Source organism: Lingula anatina, chromosome 9 (assembly GCF_051362555.1).
Source record: "Lingula anatina isolate TDL-2025a chromosome 9, LinAna3.0, whole genome shotgun sequence".
Lineage (NCBI taxonomy): Eukaryota > Metazoa > Brachiopoda > Lingulata > Lingulida > Lingulidae > Lingula > Lingula anatina.
In genome coordinates this window covers 2,381,310-2,396,916 of record NC_141775.1, presented here as the reverse complement: position 1 = coordinate 2,396,916, position 15,607 = coordinate 2,381,310, and the positions used below count along the sequence as shown (strand labels likewise).

Sequence of the window (15,607 nt, the reverse complement as noted above, 5' to 3'; positions counted from 1 at the left end):
AAATATCATTTGCCGCGGTCCTTAGAAAACTGTACACACGAGAGACGAGGAGATGTGAAGTTGATGTTATCCTTGTTTTTATCACTGGATAATTATAATTTCATAGTAAAGAATTACATCATATATCTTCTGAAACCATGGCTGAAATCAAAGTGGTCCCACTGGGTAAATGTGAATTGATTCACTTATTACAACATGGTTTGGAATCTGCAATAATAGCATGAGACTGAACCTTGAAAGTTTCAAGTTGTTTTGAAACTAAAAGTTAAACAAATGACGGCAGAGATTAGTTTGCGAAATAATTCAAGTTTTTATGCATATCTTATGTTTGCACACTGTTATGCAGAAAGAATAATTTATCTTAGATTTTTTTAAAACAAAAATTAAAATGCATTTTTACAAAAATGATATACATTATATATTTCCCTTTTCTTGTTTGTTTCAGGAGCCGGGCAGGGTAAGTAGAAATGTGAATGGCAGTCAGTACATTTAAAGGCCCTCCTTATATCCTGATAATGCGTAAAATCAAGCATCTTTGATTAATGTTAACTGAACTTCTCCCATGTTATCAACATGAGAGAGGGAGAGAGAAAGAAAGAATAAGAGAGAGGTTTGATTTGATCTGATTTATTCAGACATTTAAAAGTAATAAAAATTCAGTAGTAATTATTCATGCACTATAAGGATAGCACAAAAAAGTTATTAATTTTTTTTCTGGATTCTTCAGAGAGATTGGTTTATAAAAGTTATAAAAATACAATAATTTCAGATGTTGGCAGAAGCTGTATTATAGTTTCCCTTGGTGGCAAGAATGTCATGCTGGATTGTGGAATGCATATGGGATACAATGATGATGTAAGCAGAGGTGATTTCAGCCTCCATGTGTGCTTCATATTTTGATGCTTGTTTGACTCTAAATCAATTTTTCATATTGAAATCATGTGGAAAGAGAAAGCTTATCTATTACAAAACCTGTTTTCATGTTTCAAAGACAACATTTCTTCTGAACTTGCTATTTTCTTTTAATCATCCAGAGAAGGTTTCCTGACTTCACCTATATAAACAGGTCAGGGACATTGACAGAATACCTGGACTGCGTTATCATCAGGTATGGTAACTATTGAACATTTTTGAATGCCAAACATTTAAAAAATATTTTTGAATTTTTGAACAATTATATACAGATGCTCAGTTTATTGTTATTATTTGATGTACAGTGCTTCAAGCCTGTTGCTGATCTCACATTGATTTCTGTTGTAAATTTCAGTCACTTTCATCTTGACCACTGTGGGGCGCTACCATATATGTCAGAGATGGTAGGCTTTGATGGGCCTATTTATATGACGCAGCCCACTAAAGCTATATGCCCCATTCTGTTGGTGAGTGGCCTTAGATTGAGCTGATTGTCACATTCTGATATTAATAATTTTTTTCCAAATGCTGACTGTAAGATATGCTGGCTAAACACAGAAAGCATTTGATTATAAGAGATATCCTTACTCTTTTATCATTTTTGAAGATAATTTTGTTAGTTTGTTGAACTGAGAGAAATAAGTTTTTATTGTTATAACCAAATTAATTTTACTGGATATATCTGAAATATGATTTTCATTTCTTTTTTCAGGAAGACTACAGAAAGATTACTGTGGACAGAAAAGGAGAACAAAACTTTTTTACTTCAGAAATGATCAAGAATTGCATGAAAAAAGTGGTACCTGTTAATTTACATCAAACAGTGCAGGTTAGTATTAAATATTGTGTTAAATCTTAGTAAGATTGAAGTCATATGGTTGGGATGCTAGTGATGACCTCTGACGACAAGTAGAGCAATACTGTGTGTCTTTGATTGGTGCACATGTGGCATAGGATTACTCCAGAATAACTACTATCAGTCAGTTTGTATTTCCATGTGTATGATGAGCTGGATATCAAAGTTCAAGTTATTCATTTTAGGATAGTAATTTGTTGTCATATTGTGCTGTCACCTATTGTTTATTTCCAGGTGGATGATGAATTGGAGATCAAGGCATACTACGCTGGTCACGTGCTTGGTGCTGCCATGTTCCGTATCACAGTGGGCTCACAATCTGTGGTTTATACAGTAAGTATAATGTATAGTATTCATTAGAGGAAGATGGGTACATTTCCTAAGCAGTCTGAGAGCAGGCTTGCCACTTATAAGTTCTGTTGCAATTTTATGAATTTTTTTTATTTTTGAAATCTATCAATTGTTAGTTTCTGCCAAACAAGGTATTGAACTTTTTGTCACTTGTAAGCAAGTTCAGACGTTCATTTAGGTGATACATCTTTTTATCTTCTACTAATTTAAATTTTTTTCTGTCAGCTTTCATTTAATCTTGTCATCTTTAAAAAAAAAACTTTTTTGTAGCCTGCTGTCACGATTTATCAAATTGTGTAAAGTTAAAAACTGTTTTACCCCAGGGGGACTACAACATGACACCTGATCGTCACCTGGGCGCCGCCTGGATTGACAAATGTCGTCCTGACCTTTTGATCACTGAGTCCACCTACGCCACCACAATACGAGATTCCAAGAGGTGCCGAGAGAGAGATTTTCTCAAGAAGGTCCATGATTGTGTTGATAAAGGTGGAAAGGTGGGGAAATTTATATTCAGTAATATGAATAGAATTTAAAGAATGATATAAATAATAATACACCATTGCCAGCTTGAGATAGGCCAATACTTCTAGTCTGTATCTGGAGGTAAAAAATAAAATATTATTACATTGCCAAAATTACCAAGTTAAAACACAGTAATTTTGGAAGGTAATTGTTTCCCTTGTTGTTTGAGTTTTTAAAGATTTATTGATTACCCAGGTGCTGATCCCAGTGTTTGCCTTGGGCAGAGCACAAGAACTCTGCATTCTGCTAGAAACTTACTGGGACAGAATGAACCTCAAAGTCCCCATCTATTTCTCTCTAGGGTTAACAGAAAAGGTGAGTTAATCTCTCACTTCTCTCTCTCTCTCTCTCTCTCTCTCTCTCTCTCTCTTAGATACTTTGTAAATTAGATACTTTGTAAATTAGATACTTTGTAAATCTTGCCAAAAGTTAAACTGTATTAAAACTGACTGCTACCCTGCTACCGTACATTTCTTTGCACTTTGTCACTTGTAAATAAGGTCGTATCTGATTTAGAAAAAGGAGTGAGTATTGCTTTTAGAGTTGTAAATTAGTCAATTGAGTGTAGTATATTCCCCTTATATACAAAAAAGCATTCTATTACCTCGTCTTATGTCTCATTTCATTCATATTTCATGTAACCTCTCATTACAGGCAAATCATTATTACAAACTCTTCATCACATGGACCAATCAGAAGATCAGGAAAACTTTTGTGCAAAGAAATATGTTTGAGTTTAAGCATATAAAGGTACTAAATGACAAAGCATTGGTAAAGAAGTTCATTAATCTAGAAAAACACAAAAAGAATGTTTCCTTGGATGTACATAATACTCATTGCTCAACTCTCCTCTAGGGAAAATTTTGATTTGACAAATAAATAGAAAACTTTATTCAAATTTGAGCTAAATCAAAGATAAATTATTTTAAAAACTGTGAAATATTTTATGAATGTCCTTACAAAATTAAAATATGCTTCACATTTACTCATAGTTAACTGTCAATGCTGCAGTAACCTCAAAGTGAAGAATTTCCATTCCTTCTTGCTCTGTTCCAGGCATTTGACAGGTCCTATATTGATAATCCGGGTGCCATGGTGGTGTTTGCCACCCCAGGGATGCTCCACGCTGGCCTCTCGCTGCAGATCTTCAAGAAATGGTGCACGAGCGAAAATAACATGGTGAGTGCAATTTGATTATTAAAAGTGTCCACTTGAAGAGGCAGCTTAGCTCTGACTGTTGACATGCAAATATTGCGACCATTTTCTTTCTCTGATCAGGCGGACTATGATTTCATCAAATATTTGTTTGCGCTGCCAGGGCAGTTGTGTTGTATATATTCCAACTTGTGCTGCCCCTTATCATTGTGTTCTGTGTGTTCCATCTTGTGCTGCCCCCTACAGTTGTGTTCTGTGTATTTCATCTCGTGCTGCCCCCTACAGTTGTGTTGTGTGTCTTCCAGGTAATAATGCCAGGCTACTGTGTGGCAGGGACAGTGGGTCACAAGATTCTGAATGGAGTCAGGAGGCTGGAACTAGAGAACAGGCAGACTGTAAGTGCTGTAGTTACTGGTTATTTTCAAAAATAATTCTAAATAAAACTGGGATATGTTGATCTAAAAGCTGTGACAAGTTAGTTGATTTCATGTTAAAAAGTACATATGTACATTTTTCTCATAGACTAAACAAAATGGATTTGATTTCAACACAGAAATTCATGGTATGAGTCAGATATTGGAAAATTTCAAGTAATATGTGATATTTATTTTAATGGGGTGTCCGAGCCACCACATATGTTCATTTGATCCCGTTGGAAAGGGGGGGGGGGGGGGGGGAACAACAATTTTAAGAGAACTTGTGTTAAATTTATTGATTTTGAAGGATATTTCTCAGTTATCTGTGATTTTTCTAATCAGTCCAGAAGTATAGTCAGGTTCTACTGTAATTCAATATTTCCTATTAGGTTGATGTCAAACTTTCGGTGCAGTACATGTCGTTCAGTGCGCACGCTGACGCGAAGGGGATCATGCAGCTGATTCAGCAGTGTGAGCCCAAGAACGTGATGCTGGTGCATGGGGAGGCAGGCAAGATGGAGTTCTTGAAGAAGAAGATCTTCCAGGAGTTTGGTGAGAAAATGGAATGAAAATAACTGCTATTTGGAAATAGTGACAAGATGAGGTGTTTCAGTAACAATTATGTTGTCCTTAGTTTTAGGATTTAATTTAGAGTGAAATTGTTGATTAAATTTCAGTTGACAATTTACTTTTGAAACAGATTGTTAAAAGTTAATTTTTAAAAGAGATTACTTATATTTCCACTATAGTTTTATTGATTAAAATTTTCAAAGTAACAGCGAGCAAAAATGTCACTTAAGAATTGATTGATGTTGACTCAGAATCAAGAACATATGTAATTTTTGCATTTTTATTACAATTAAACTGAACTTATTTGAAAGTGACTGTGAAATAAAACAAGATTATGACATTTCATTTAGATTTCTTTATTGATTTTTGTCAGCCAGCATGTAAAATACGAGCGTGATTTTCATTCATGTGATATTGTTCAAGCAGTAGAACTTTTTCAGTCACTGCTATTTCGAGTAACCTGGTTTCTGATTGGTTACCACAGGGACAGAATGTACAATGCCAGCCAATGGAGAGACGGTTACCATAGCAACATCTGCAGACATTCCAGTAGAGGCATCAGTCAATTTACTTAAAAGAGAAATGTCATCAGGAGCAGGTGAGGCGCAGAATTTCCAAAACTTCTCCAAATTCTTAAATGAAGAAGTTGATTTTAAAAGCAAAGTAATTTTAAATGTGCCAAGGATGTTTGCATTTCTGTATTTTAAAGGGTTTTTTAAAATGACCCTTTTTTTTTTTTTTAATTGCTTAAGGATTAATGGGTTGGAGAGGGTATTGGCATTTGCTAAGGTGGGTCAGAAAAAATCCCTTAAAACATGAAAATTTTTGGAAAATTATTTCAGAATATTTGCTACAAGGGGAATTTACTGATGTAATTAATAACATATAATGATAATTAATTTAAATTTTTTTCTCAAGGTCCAGACCCCAAGAAACCCAAACTGATGCATGCGGCCCTGGTGATGCAGGGGGCTGAGGTGAGGGGGTCACTTATTTATTTATTTATTTATTTATTTATTTTTATTTATTTATTTTATTATTTTTTTTTTTTCAGATTTTAGTATTTTTAATTTATTTAGTTTTTGACCTGATATTAATTTTTGGTACAAGAAGATACAGCATGGTATTTAAGAACATTAAGTAGGGATAACAAGTTTATTGTAGTTATGATATGATAATGATAATTATTATAAAAGGAATATAGTTATAATACTTATAATTATATTTCTTCTGCCAGTAAGATAAAATGCGCAGTAAATCAGTTCAGTGATGGATGCATATATATTAACCAGCAGCATAGATGTCTGTTTTACACCCTGTCAGTCCATCAGTTATGTTGTTCTCCAGAAGATGCAGCTGTTAGATGCAGGCCAGGCAATGAATGAGCTAGGACTGGAGGAACACCAGCTGAGGTTTACTTCTACTGTAGTGATAGAATACCCTGGGGAGGTGGAACAGACTGTAGACAGGATATATCAATATGTGAAGGGGTATATTTATTATTATTATTAAGTATATAGCATTCTCTGTCTCTCTCTCACACACACACACATCTCACATATGTCCTCTTTTAAGTTAAGAATTGGCTTCCCTCTACCAGGTCAGACATCTCTCTTCCCGATTATGTGCACTTTTCAGTACTGTGAGAATTTCAGACATCACCACCTAGCTGGCCTCTGTTAGGGAGGGAGACTTGGTACTCTGTTACTAGAAATTTTTTAAGATTAAAACATACATTCAAAGGAATTCTATTGAAAATTCAAGAAAATTCAGGAAAATAAATCTAACTGAATTTCAGGTGAAGGTGAATTTTTTTGTAATTTTTTCCAGTAAATTAAAAGACTTCCCAGTCCAGCTGTCGGCAGACCAGTCTATCACTGTAGCTGATTCCGTCCTGATTAAAGTCTCTGGTGATGATGACGAGGCAGAGAAAGGAGTTCTGGTCTCATGGTCCTATCAGGTGAGATATGAATTGAATCAGACAGAATTAAAGTAAGAATGTACAGAGAGGAAATTTATCGTTGTCATTCTTCTGAACATGGTTTTAATCCTATAAAAGAAGTAGAAAAGAAGTGCCATCCTGGTAATTACGTGAAAAATAAAATACTGTATATTCTCTACTTTCTCTTTTTACTTGCTAATAGGATGAAGACATAGGAAGCTACCTCCTAAAATTACTAAAAATGGGAATTCCAAGCACATGAATACCAGGGCATTGTTTGGTAGTGACAGAAGAATGACTTTGGACACCAGGTGGCAGAGATATTCATGACAGGCTGGTTCCTTGTAGTGCAAATAAAGTTGGTAAGCAGAGACACTGGTCAAGTAAAACCAGTCCCAGGAGTTTGTCAAGACGACAGATGCAAATAAACTGTTAGCATTACAGAACCAACTTTTCATTTGTTCCTGATGAATTAGGACAGTACTGTACAGAGACATTTTCCATGTAAAAGATGAACACTACAGAGGAGCAGCAACCATCATGTGAGCCATCTCCATGGTAACCACCATAACAACCAGCTCCATGGTAACCTCCTTGACAACCAGTGTGTGGGGAAGCAGATCACAGTGGTCAGACTTCAAATAAGCTTGTTGTGTGAGACACCAACTACCCAGGAATTTCAGTAAATACAACAAGCTAAACTTCGTGACTTTGTATTAGAAGTTTTGAAGATCCCAAGTACCCTGAAGTGGCTGAAGTCTGGGCAGATTTACAGTTTTTATCAAATAGGCACCAAGGAGGTGGGTTATTGCTTCCTCCCCCTCCTTGATGAATGGCGTTGAAATTTGTTTCATTTATTTCAGAAGGACTGTATACAAAACAAAACGGCTGATTACTGCATTACTGGAATAAGTTGAATCTCTTGTTCTTTTTATCTTGAATGGAACAAGACATGCTCACTGGTTTCTACTCTCAAACAGAATGTGAAATAAAATGTGAAAGGCATTATTCATGAAATTTATTTCTTTGAAGTGTACATTGATGATATATTTATCTGTGTAGTAATACTGAATAAATCTCAAATTATAGTCATATGTTTTGAAGATTCAGTATTACAATAGTAATACTAAGAATCTTAACTGATGATTATTCATATTGAAGGTACAGTATTTACAGTTCATTGTACAGTCCATTTCTTTCCTACACAAGTCATTCTGTACAAATTGTAAAATGCTAAAAATCAAACAAATATCGTTTTAGTTTTATGTCAAATTATTTCTATACATATACCAGCAAGTTAAATTTTAATAATGGAAAAATACAATACAATAAAACACTCCCTTTTTCTTTATATGTCCTCTTCAAGTCACTTCCTTGGCCTGCTGTCAGTATTGGCAAGTCTGCAAGGATATTTCCCAGGGCCTGCCTGCTGAAATCCTCTCAGAGCAACATAGATAGAATTCTAGATTTAACATGAAGTAAATTTCACTGCTCATTTTGATATTTAGCACCACACACTTCTTGGCTTGACTAGAGGTAGGAAAGTGAATGAAATAGAAGTGTTTAAAACAAGTATAACAGAAAAATATAACATTTATTATGAGTTTAAACTTTGGGTTTTGATTTTACTAAAGTATTTTTTGGTATTAGTATTATTATTATAAATAAACTATTATTATTATTATTAGTACAGTATTCAAATGCTGACCCGAAAGCCTCATACACTCTACTATATTCTCATACAAATTATTCAATGTCTCTAATCATAGCAGTGACCAAAGGCTATCCTCACATCATTCTGCAAATAAACTGAAGATATAAATGCTGCAAAAATAATGCTGTTTTAAAGGTAGATGTCACAAAATCTTATTCACATGCTGTTTAAAGGTAGATGTCACAAAATCTTATTCACAGAGTATTTTTGTGCGTTCTCCATTATTAGTGCTGCTGCCATGTTAACAGTTGTGATGATTGTGTTTGCTGATCTCAGCTACCACACTGCCGTGGATGAATCAGATGTACAATTTGTCCATTGTGTTAGGTGCGATGACTGTAACTATTGTGTTGGTTGTGATGACTACTTGATTGTGTTGCTGATCTCAACTACCACACTGCACATTTGTTCACTGGGTTCATCTTACTGCCAGGCTTACAGTTGTACGCGTTGGAGAAGTCCTCCGAATTGGACAGAGTACCAATTACTCTAAAAATAAATAAAGATATGAAAAATCAGTGCTGTTGTTATGAATGAAAAACAAAAAAACAAAAACAAAACAACAGAATTTGAGTCTAAGTTTGCTGCTAAATAGTAAATGTTTTGATTTATTTCATTTCTCCTACTGGCAATTATTCTTTCTTAAATCATATAGTATAAAAAATCTTTAAGGTACCATGCACATAGTTGTTTCTAACATTAAAGATTAATAATAATAACAAAGAAAATAAATAACAATGCACATATGATGATGAAAATATAAAAACAATATTAAAAAAAAAATACAACAGTTATTTCTTCTTCTATTTAGTTTAATTATCTGTTTATTAATTTTGATGTTCCTCTTCAGGTACCTGAACCTTCCAGGGCTGTGGACACCTGTTCTAATACGCAGTAGAGCTGACTGTTTTCTCATGGTACCACACCATATCTATAACAATATATTACCATGCAAGACACACGTCATGCTAGTATACAATAAAACATGCAACCTGAGCAGGCCTGTAGGCAGGAAGGGTGGGGGGGGGGGGGGGGGAGAGAGAGAGGGGGGAATTTTAAGAAACTGCCCTTTTAGCCATATAAGTTCCTCTTGGAATAAGAATTTGATCTAGGTTCTGAAACATTTCTCATATTGGGTCAACTAAGAGGGTGAAAACTTTCCATTTTTGGAGAAGATTCCCCTGTTGAGATTAATGGCTACAGGCTTGCAAGTTCAGTTAAAAAAATATATATGTATATCATTCTCTGTGACAAAATTTAAACTACTCATCATGCTAAGAAAATGCAATGTTAATATGAAATTAACCCACAAGTAATGCTAACAACACACTGTAACAGTTAAAACACATTTCAGCACTGGAAGAAAAAAAAAGATAACACAAAGCTGGTTGCTATACAAATGACAATATGGATTATTAATAAATGTGATTCTAAATAAGAAATAATAAAAATGACTAAAAAGCAAAATAATGCAATTTGCTAAGAAAGCATATATATCATTAACATTCAGCAATGCACAAGCAGTAACAGTAAAACTAAGACCCCATTCCCATAGACACCATTGGTCTACTTGAATCAACCCAGGGACTGCAGGGACTTAACTGAATGACAAGCCTCCACTTGTTTCCAGCATACTCATACAATCACCAGCTTTCTACTCAATACCAGGAGCAGGCATGTCATTCAGTTAAGCTGATTGCAGTCAGCGAGTGTCCCTGCAGAGTTGGGTTAATCCGCATAGACAGACATGGTGCCCATGGCAAAGGGGCCAAAATCTGCCTAATCAAAGATTCAGCAAAATAACAGGCCAATATGCATTTCAATGCAAACCCAGACAACAGATGGCTCTGCCACCAAGACAATCTTTTAGTTACCTAAATCTGTTTATACTATGTGCTCCTGCCAATACTTTTTGGAAAAGTCTTTGATGTCGATCTGTCCCGCACCACATCTGAATCAAATATAGGTAACTAGCAAGCCAAATCATCGCTATTGATCATTCTTCAAATCTAACAATTGATCCTTTACAATTAGCACATTCAAATCACAAAAATCACCTACATTCATGTTTGATATAAACATACTTGCTGCAAGTGTGTTGAATGGTTTTCTATCTATTCTCTTGCTTCAAAATTTTTGAAAATCATTGCATACTACTTGTTAATCCAAACATCTGATCATCAATTTCATTTAAAACTATTAACAAATCAATAAATCATACTGTCTTGATTTCCATTTTTCATAATTATTATACTAACTCAATTACAGAAAAATAAAATAAAATAAAATAAAAACACCCTTGCAATTGTCAAAGCATGTAAGCCATATTCCATAATTATCCATTGAATTTTCTCCTCAAATTTCTATTGTACTGATATTTTAATCATGTGCTTGAAAGCAAGAGATCACATATGCAAACATATAGTACATATCCAAGAATTTAGTATAAAATTGATACTGAGAAATGCTAGCCACAGCTGATTTTGGCACGTCTTCGGGAAAAACATGGACTCCCTTTTTAATTCATTGTAATAACAAGGAATATAGATGATACTAGTTTTAGGCATACAGTACATGGATGATTGCTAATTTCTCACACACAAAATTTCTCATTAGACCATTATGTTTATTTGTCATTACCTGAGCAAAATTGAGGAAGAAAAGTTGGTTGTGGTTAAGGCTTATCCCAGGTAGTTTGCTCTCCTCTTTTCCTTGCTTTGCTACCCACTTCCTGTACGCCTGGAAAATTCAGGAAAAGATCTTCATTTTATGTAAGATTTTAAGAAAAATTCGAGAAAAATGTTTCAGTCATGTATCAAATTGAATATGTTGGACTTTTCTAAGAATCAGGAACATTTGAAAGCTCTTATTTTGTTTAAATCTTGTTTTCTTTAACAGTACATCAATATTTTAAACAATGTCAATTCAACTTATTTCGTTACAAAATGTGTACAATTCAATCATGACTTAAATTTACAGCAACTAAATTTCTTGAAATTCTAACAATCCAAAATATTGAATTTTTCTTACCCTAAAAGCCTGTTTCAAGCCCCCGTTGTCAGCTATATTTTCTCCTTGGGTCTGGATCCCATTCAACTGAAACAGAGGAAAGCTGGATCAAATCTTTGTTAAACTCAACTTTTTTTGCATAAAATTTCCCTCATATTTGAAACGTCTGTTATTACAGTGTTCAGAGCCACATTAAAAATTATTACCCAGGGCCTCTATAAATCGTTACCAGTACCCAATATTTCTTCCATTAAGAAATAATATAATGTCAAATATATTTGTCCACATTTATAATGTAAAAATTTTTTTCTTTTTTTCTGGCAAAGGTCAAACAAAAAAGAATTAAATAATTCTTTAAAAATGATGAAAAAAGAGAAACCCTCACATTCATATTAACTTCCTTCACAGTATAGTTGCCATATTGCTGTATAATGCACAAAGTTTTCTTCTTGAAGTTGTCCACCACTGTCTGATCCCACCACTGCACCAGGTTACCATCCTTGTCAAACTGACGGCCTGGAAGATACCGTAGCAATTAAACAGACAGCAAACATGGCAGACGTACAGTAAACAAATGCAAACCTTAAAGATGTACTGTCTTCTTCAGAAAATGTCCCAATTTTCTATGTTTATATATCCTGCAAAGCTACTTCTCTCTCCCAATTCAGACCTTAAGACCTGGAAGATTAGCAAAATAGACAGCAAAGCTTACAGATGTACAGACAGCAATTAAAATTATCAACTGAGTCTGAAATTCCACAGGAATGGAACAATCTTTTTTCCAATGGCTATATATGCAAAAGGTATATATTTAAAGTGCCTATTTTACCCACCTCTATCATCAAATCCATGTGTAATTTCATGACCAATCACCATCCCAATACCACCATAATTGAGTGATCTGTAAATAATAATAATAATAATAATAATAATAATAATAATAAACATTCTTGACATTTTTTCAAACAAAATAAGTTATCTCCTTTTTTAAGAGCCATTTTAAACTTCAACCACTTTTACATTTTCTTTTTAAAAAAATTCAGCAATTCAGATATAATGGTACATACTTAACAATATAATACCTGTACAATGTAGACTGCCAATTTTTGAAAACATTAATTAACAAATTTTGGCACCTTATGACCTGTGAAATAATTCACACTATCATGTGTTGACTTACGTACTTGGGAAATGTTTTGCTGTAAAATGGAGGCTGAAGGATTCCTGCCGGAAACACTGAAAGAAGACAAAAAAAAATTGAGTCAGAAAACATCATTCCATACTGGCTTAATGTTCCCCCACCCCCCCACCCCCCATCCCAGGCACCCCTCACCACAGATCTATATTCTCTTTTGACATCAGGTAAAGAATCAAGACATATTAAATTAATACTTGGTGGCGCTGTAGAAAGCGCTAACCACAAGGGGTTAAATAAAACACTCCCTCCCTCCATATCCCAGCTGTTTCCATGGTTGAACACTCAATTGACCTGAGAGTAGCAGAGGCCAGTCATATTAGCTCATAAGAGGAAATACTTACTAATTTGATTCTTGGTGGCGCTGTAGAAAGCATTGACCACTGGTGGGTATGTAGACCAGCTTGACTTGTCCACCGGCTCCCGCAATTTCTTGAAGTTCTGGTGGGCAATATGGCGGATGTTGGCCAGGACGTTCTCAAAATACTTATCAGCTTGGTAATCAATCTGCAGTTGAAACATAATATATTTTATCATAATTTGGATTATTTTGATGAAAATTTATTAATAAAAATTATAATATAGGCATGTTGATCATACTTTGAATTTTTAAATGGAATACGTAAAATATGTCATTTGAATTTGTGAACAAAATTATGGATTCTCAATTAACTTACAGTTGTATACTCATCATCCAGTGCTGTGTTGTTTAAAATATATGCTGGAAAACCAATCTTTTCTTCCATGGCTGCTGCCTAAAATTGTAAATTTTAAAACAAAATTGTTTCTTTCAAATTCCAAATCCTTTAAAAACCCTACAATTATAAGTTTTAAAACCAAAATGGTTGCTGATAAATTCCAAATTTACATGCTGCAAACTGTTTGTGTTTGTATGCATGAGAGAGAGAGAGAGAGAGAGAGAGAGAGAGATTTTCTCAAGAAAAGAAAATAATTTTCCAGAAAACAGAAGATATTCCTGAATCACCTTTTCCCTGGCCACTTTTCTGGTTTCAGTGTCCATCCAATCATTTTCCATGAGGAGCTCATTGAACGCATCCCGGATGTTGGCTATCATGGCTAATGCCTGAATAATGAAATAATACCATGTATTTTTGAAAAAAAAAACATACTGAGATAAAACATGACAGCACTAAAAAACCAACTGTACATGCTAGATTCATTGTTAAAGCATTTCTCTACCCCTACAATGTGTTATAAAATGTTTAAATATTTGCTTACGCTCTCTTTAGATTCACTGTTAAAGTGTTCCTCCACGAACAGCCTGCCCACCGCCATACCCATGTTGTCTGTGGCGTAGCTAACACACTTCCTCCACCTAGCCTGGTCAGTGTCTGTTCCATACAGGACCTGAGGTGACAAAGACAGGCAAAGCGATAACTATTATTCTTAATAATAATAATAATAATAATAATAATAATAATAATGATGATGATAATGACAATAATGATATTATACACAGTAACAGTGCACCATGTAATGGAAATTTAAAAAAAGGATTGGTTTTCTAAATTCTGACATGATGAGATCAGGTATGAAAGATATTAACAGTGCATGCCTTAAAGCAGGGCTTAAAAACTCCCTGCACATGCAGTGCTGCCATCTTCTGGAAATAATTACAGGAATATTCAGAAAAAATTGTGTTTCTAGAAGATTTGTGTGTAATTACCTTGCTGTAAGCTTGATTTAAGCTCTGAAATCTCTTTGGCAAATTGCCAACTCTGTTCATCATTATGCGCCACACAAGGTAATTGGCAATGGTTCTGAAAATAAAGAAAGACACCTTATTTTTTCAGTATCAATTTGTTGAAACATGCACCAGAATGTTATAAAAGAACTTTTCAGAGACCAATTACTAGTTGGTGAACAAAAAAATGAATATATGGAAAAATGAGTACGTGAATGAACCCCTTTTTGAAAATAATCTCCTTTATATTGCTGGAGAGACCATGCACTCTCACCTGTTGGAAGTCTCATGTAAAACGTCAACAAGTTTGCCAAAATACTCCGGAGCGTAGACCACCAGCTCCTCATCCTCCGTCAGTGTGATATTGACGCTTTGAAACAGGATATTCAGAAACTTCAGCCAATCAATCTGAAATGACAATAGTATAACATGCAAAAACAAGAATATAAACCAAGTAATTCTTCCATTTCTGCCAATGGCAGGGTATAGCTCTCTACTCGTAAATCTATTATATAATGTAAAATTTTACCTTGTCAGTAATATTTGTATACAACTCCCTAATAGTAAATCTGTTGTACAATTTCTCATTGTCACGTCTGTCTTCCGGGGGAGTTGTACTCTGAAAGAAACAGAAAAAATACAATAAAGTCATTTTGCATTATTTCTTAAATTCACAGAACCCCTTTTAACCATATGATACATATTCATTACATTTAATTTCATAATATTAATTTTCTTTCAAAACTTAAACAGATCCCCATTTTTCTCTAAATTATTCACACTGAAAATTAAAGCAAAGTATTTTTTTCTGTTGTTTTTGTTCTCAGTGTTGTTAATTATCATCATCATCATTTAGTGAATAGGTTTAAACATCGTCAGAGCTCACCGTTATCTTTTATGCTGTGTTGGTAAAAAAAACCTAAAGTCTCTCAGAAATGACATGCTCTTTACCATTATGTCATCACTGCTATTGCAACTATATTTACAACTATAAATACTGTCATAATTATCCTACTTACATTGGCCAACTTCGTCTCAAACTCCACCATCTCCCTCATCTCTTCTCTCGCCACCGTCTCATTGGCTCCCATCAGTATCGCCAAGGAGACAGCAAAGTTCTCGTACGCCTCCACCTTCTCGTCACGCCCCTTCAGGAAGTAATCTCGACTAGGCATGCCCAGATCTACCTGATCTAACTGAATAATATAATATAATATAATATAATATAATATAATATAATATAATATAATATAATAT

At 34.4% G+C, this 15,607-nt stretch overlaps 2 protein-coding genes across 9 annotated transcripts in view; one reads left to right on the top strand and one right to left on the bottom strand.

Annotated features, from left to right (window-relative positions):
- Positions 1-17: 17 nt before the first annotated feature.
- LOC106156496 (integrator complex subunit 11) lies at positions 18-7,735 on the top strand. The gene is made up of 18 exons (XM_086996247.1): positions 18-165; positions 446-457; positions 770-855; positions 1,035-1,108; positions 1,268-1,379; positions 1,625-1,741; positions 2,003-2,101; positions 2,443-2,616; positions 2,840-2,959; positions 3,299-3,394; positions 3,701-3,823; positions 4,105-4,194; positions 4,605-4,767; positions 5,270-5,383; positions 5,704-5,762; positions 6,133-6,275; positions 6,616-6,745; positions 6,930-7,735. The coding sequence occupies exons 1-18, from the start codon at positions 138-140 to the stop codon at positions 6,987-6,989; spliced, it is 1,800 nt and encodes a 599-aa protein (XP_086852373.1). The 5' UTR covers positions 18-137; the 3' UTR covers positions 6,990-7,735.
- The window catches only part of LOC106156494 (neprilysin-1), a 27,563-nt gene continuing 19,686 nt past the window's right edge, over positions 7,731-15,607 (bottom strand). For 6 of the 8 annotated variants that reach the window (XM_086996241.1, XM_086996243.1, XM_086996244.1 and 3 more), the window contains 15 exons: positions 15,370-15,546; positions 14,880-14,969; positions 14,625-14,758; positions 14,333-14,426; positions 13,885-14,013; positions 13,631-13,729; positions 13,323-13,400; positions 12,990-13,152; positions 12,635-12,686; positions 12,284-12,351; positions 11,836-11,966; positions 11,472-11,537; positions 11,082-11,180; positions 9,296-9,372; positions 7,731-8,930 (listed from right to left, as the gene is read on the bottom strand). In XM_086996241.1, coding sequence (XP_086852367.1) covers positions 8,831-8,930; positions 9,296-9,372; positions 11,082-11,180; positions 11,472-11,537; positions 11,836-11,966; positions 12,284-12,351; positions 12,635-12,686; positions 12,990-13,152; positions 13,323-13,400; positions 13,631-13,729; positions 13,885-14,013; positions 14,333-14,426; positions 14,625-14,758; positions 14,880-14,969; positions 15,370-15,546 — 1,557 coding nt within the window. In that variant the 3' untranslated portion in view covers positions 7,731-8,830. Of the gene's footprint in view, positions 8,931-9,295; positions 9,373-10,315; positions 10,393-11,081; positions 11,181-11,471; positions 11,538-11,835; positions 11,967-12,283; positions 12,352-12,634; positions 12,687-12,989; positions 13,153-13,322; positions 13,401-13,630; positions 13,730-13,884; positions 14,014-14,332; positions 14,427-14,624; positions 14,759-14,879; positions 14,970-15,369; positions 15,547-15,607 lie in introns of all 8 variants that reach the window. The other 2 variants (XR_015331237.1, XM_086996240.1) reach the window with 2 other exon arrangements.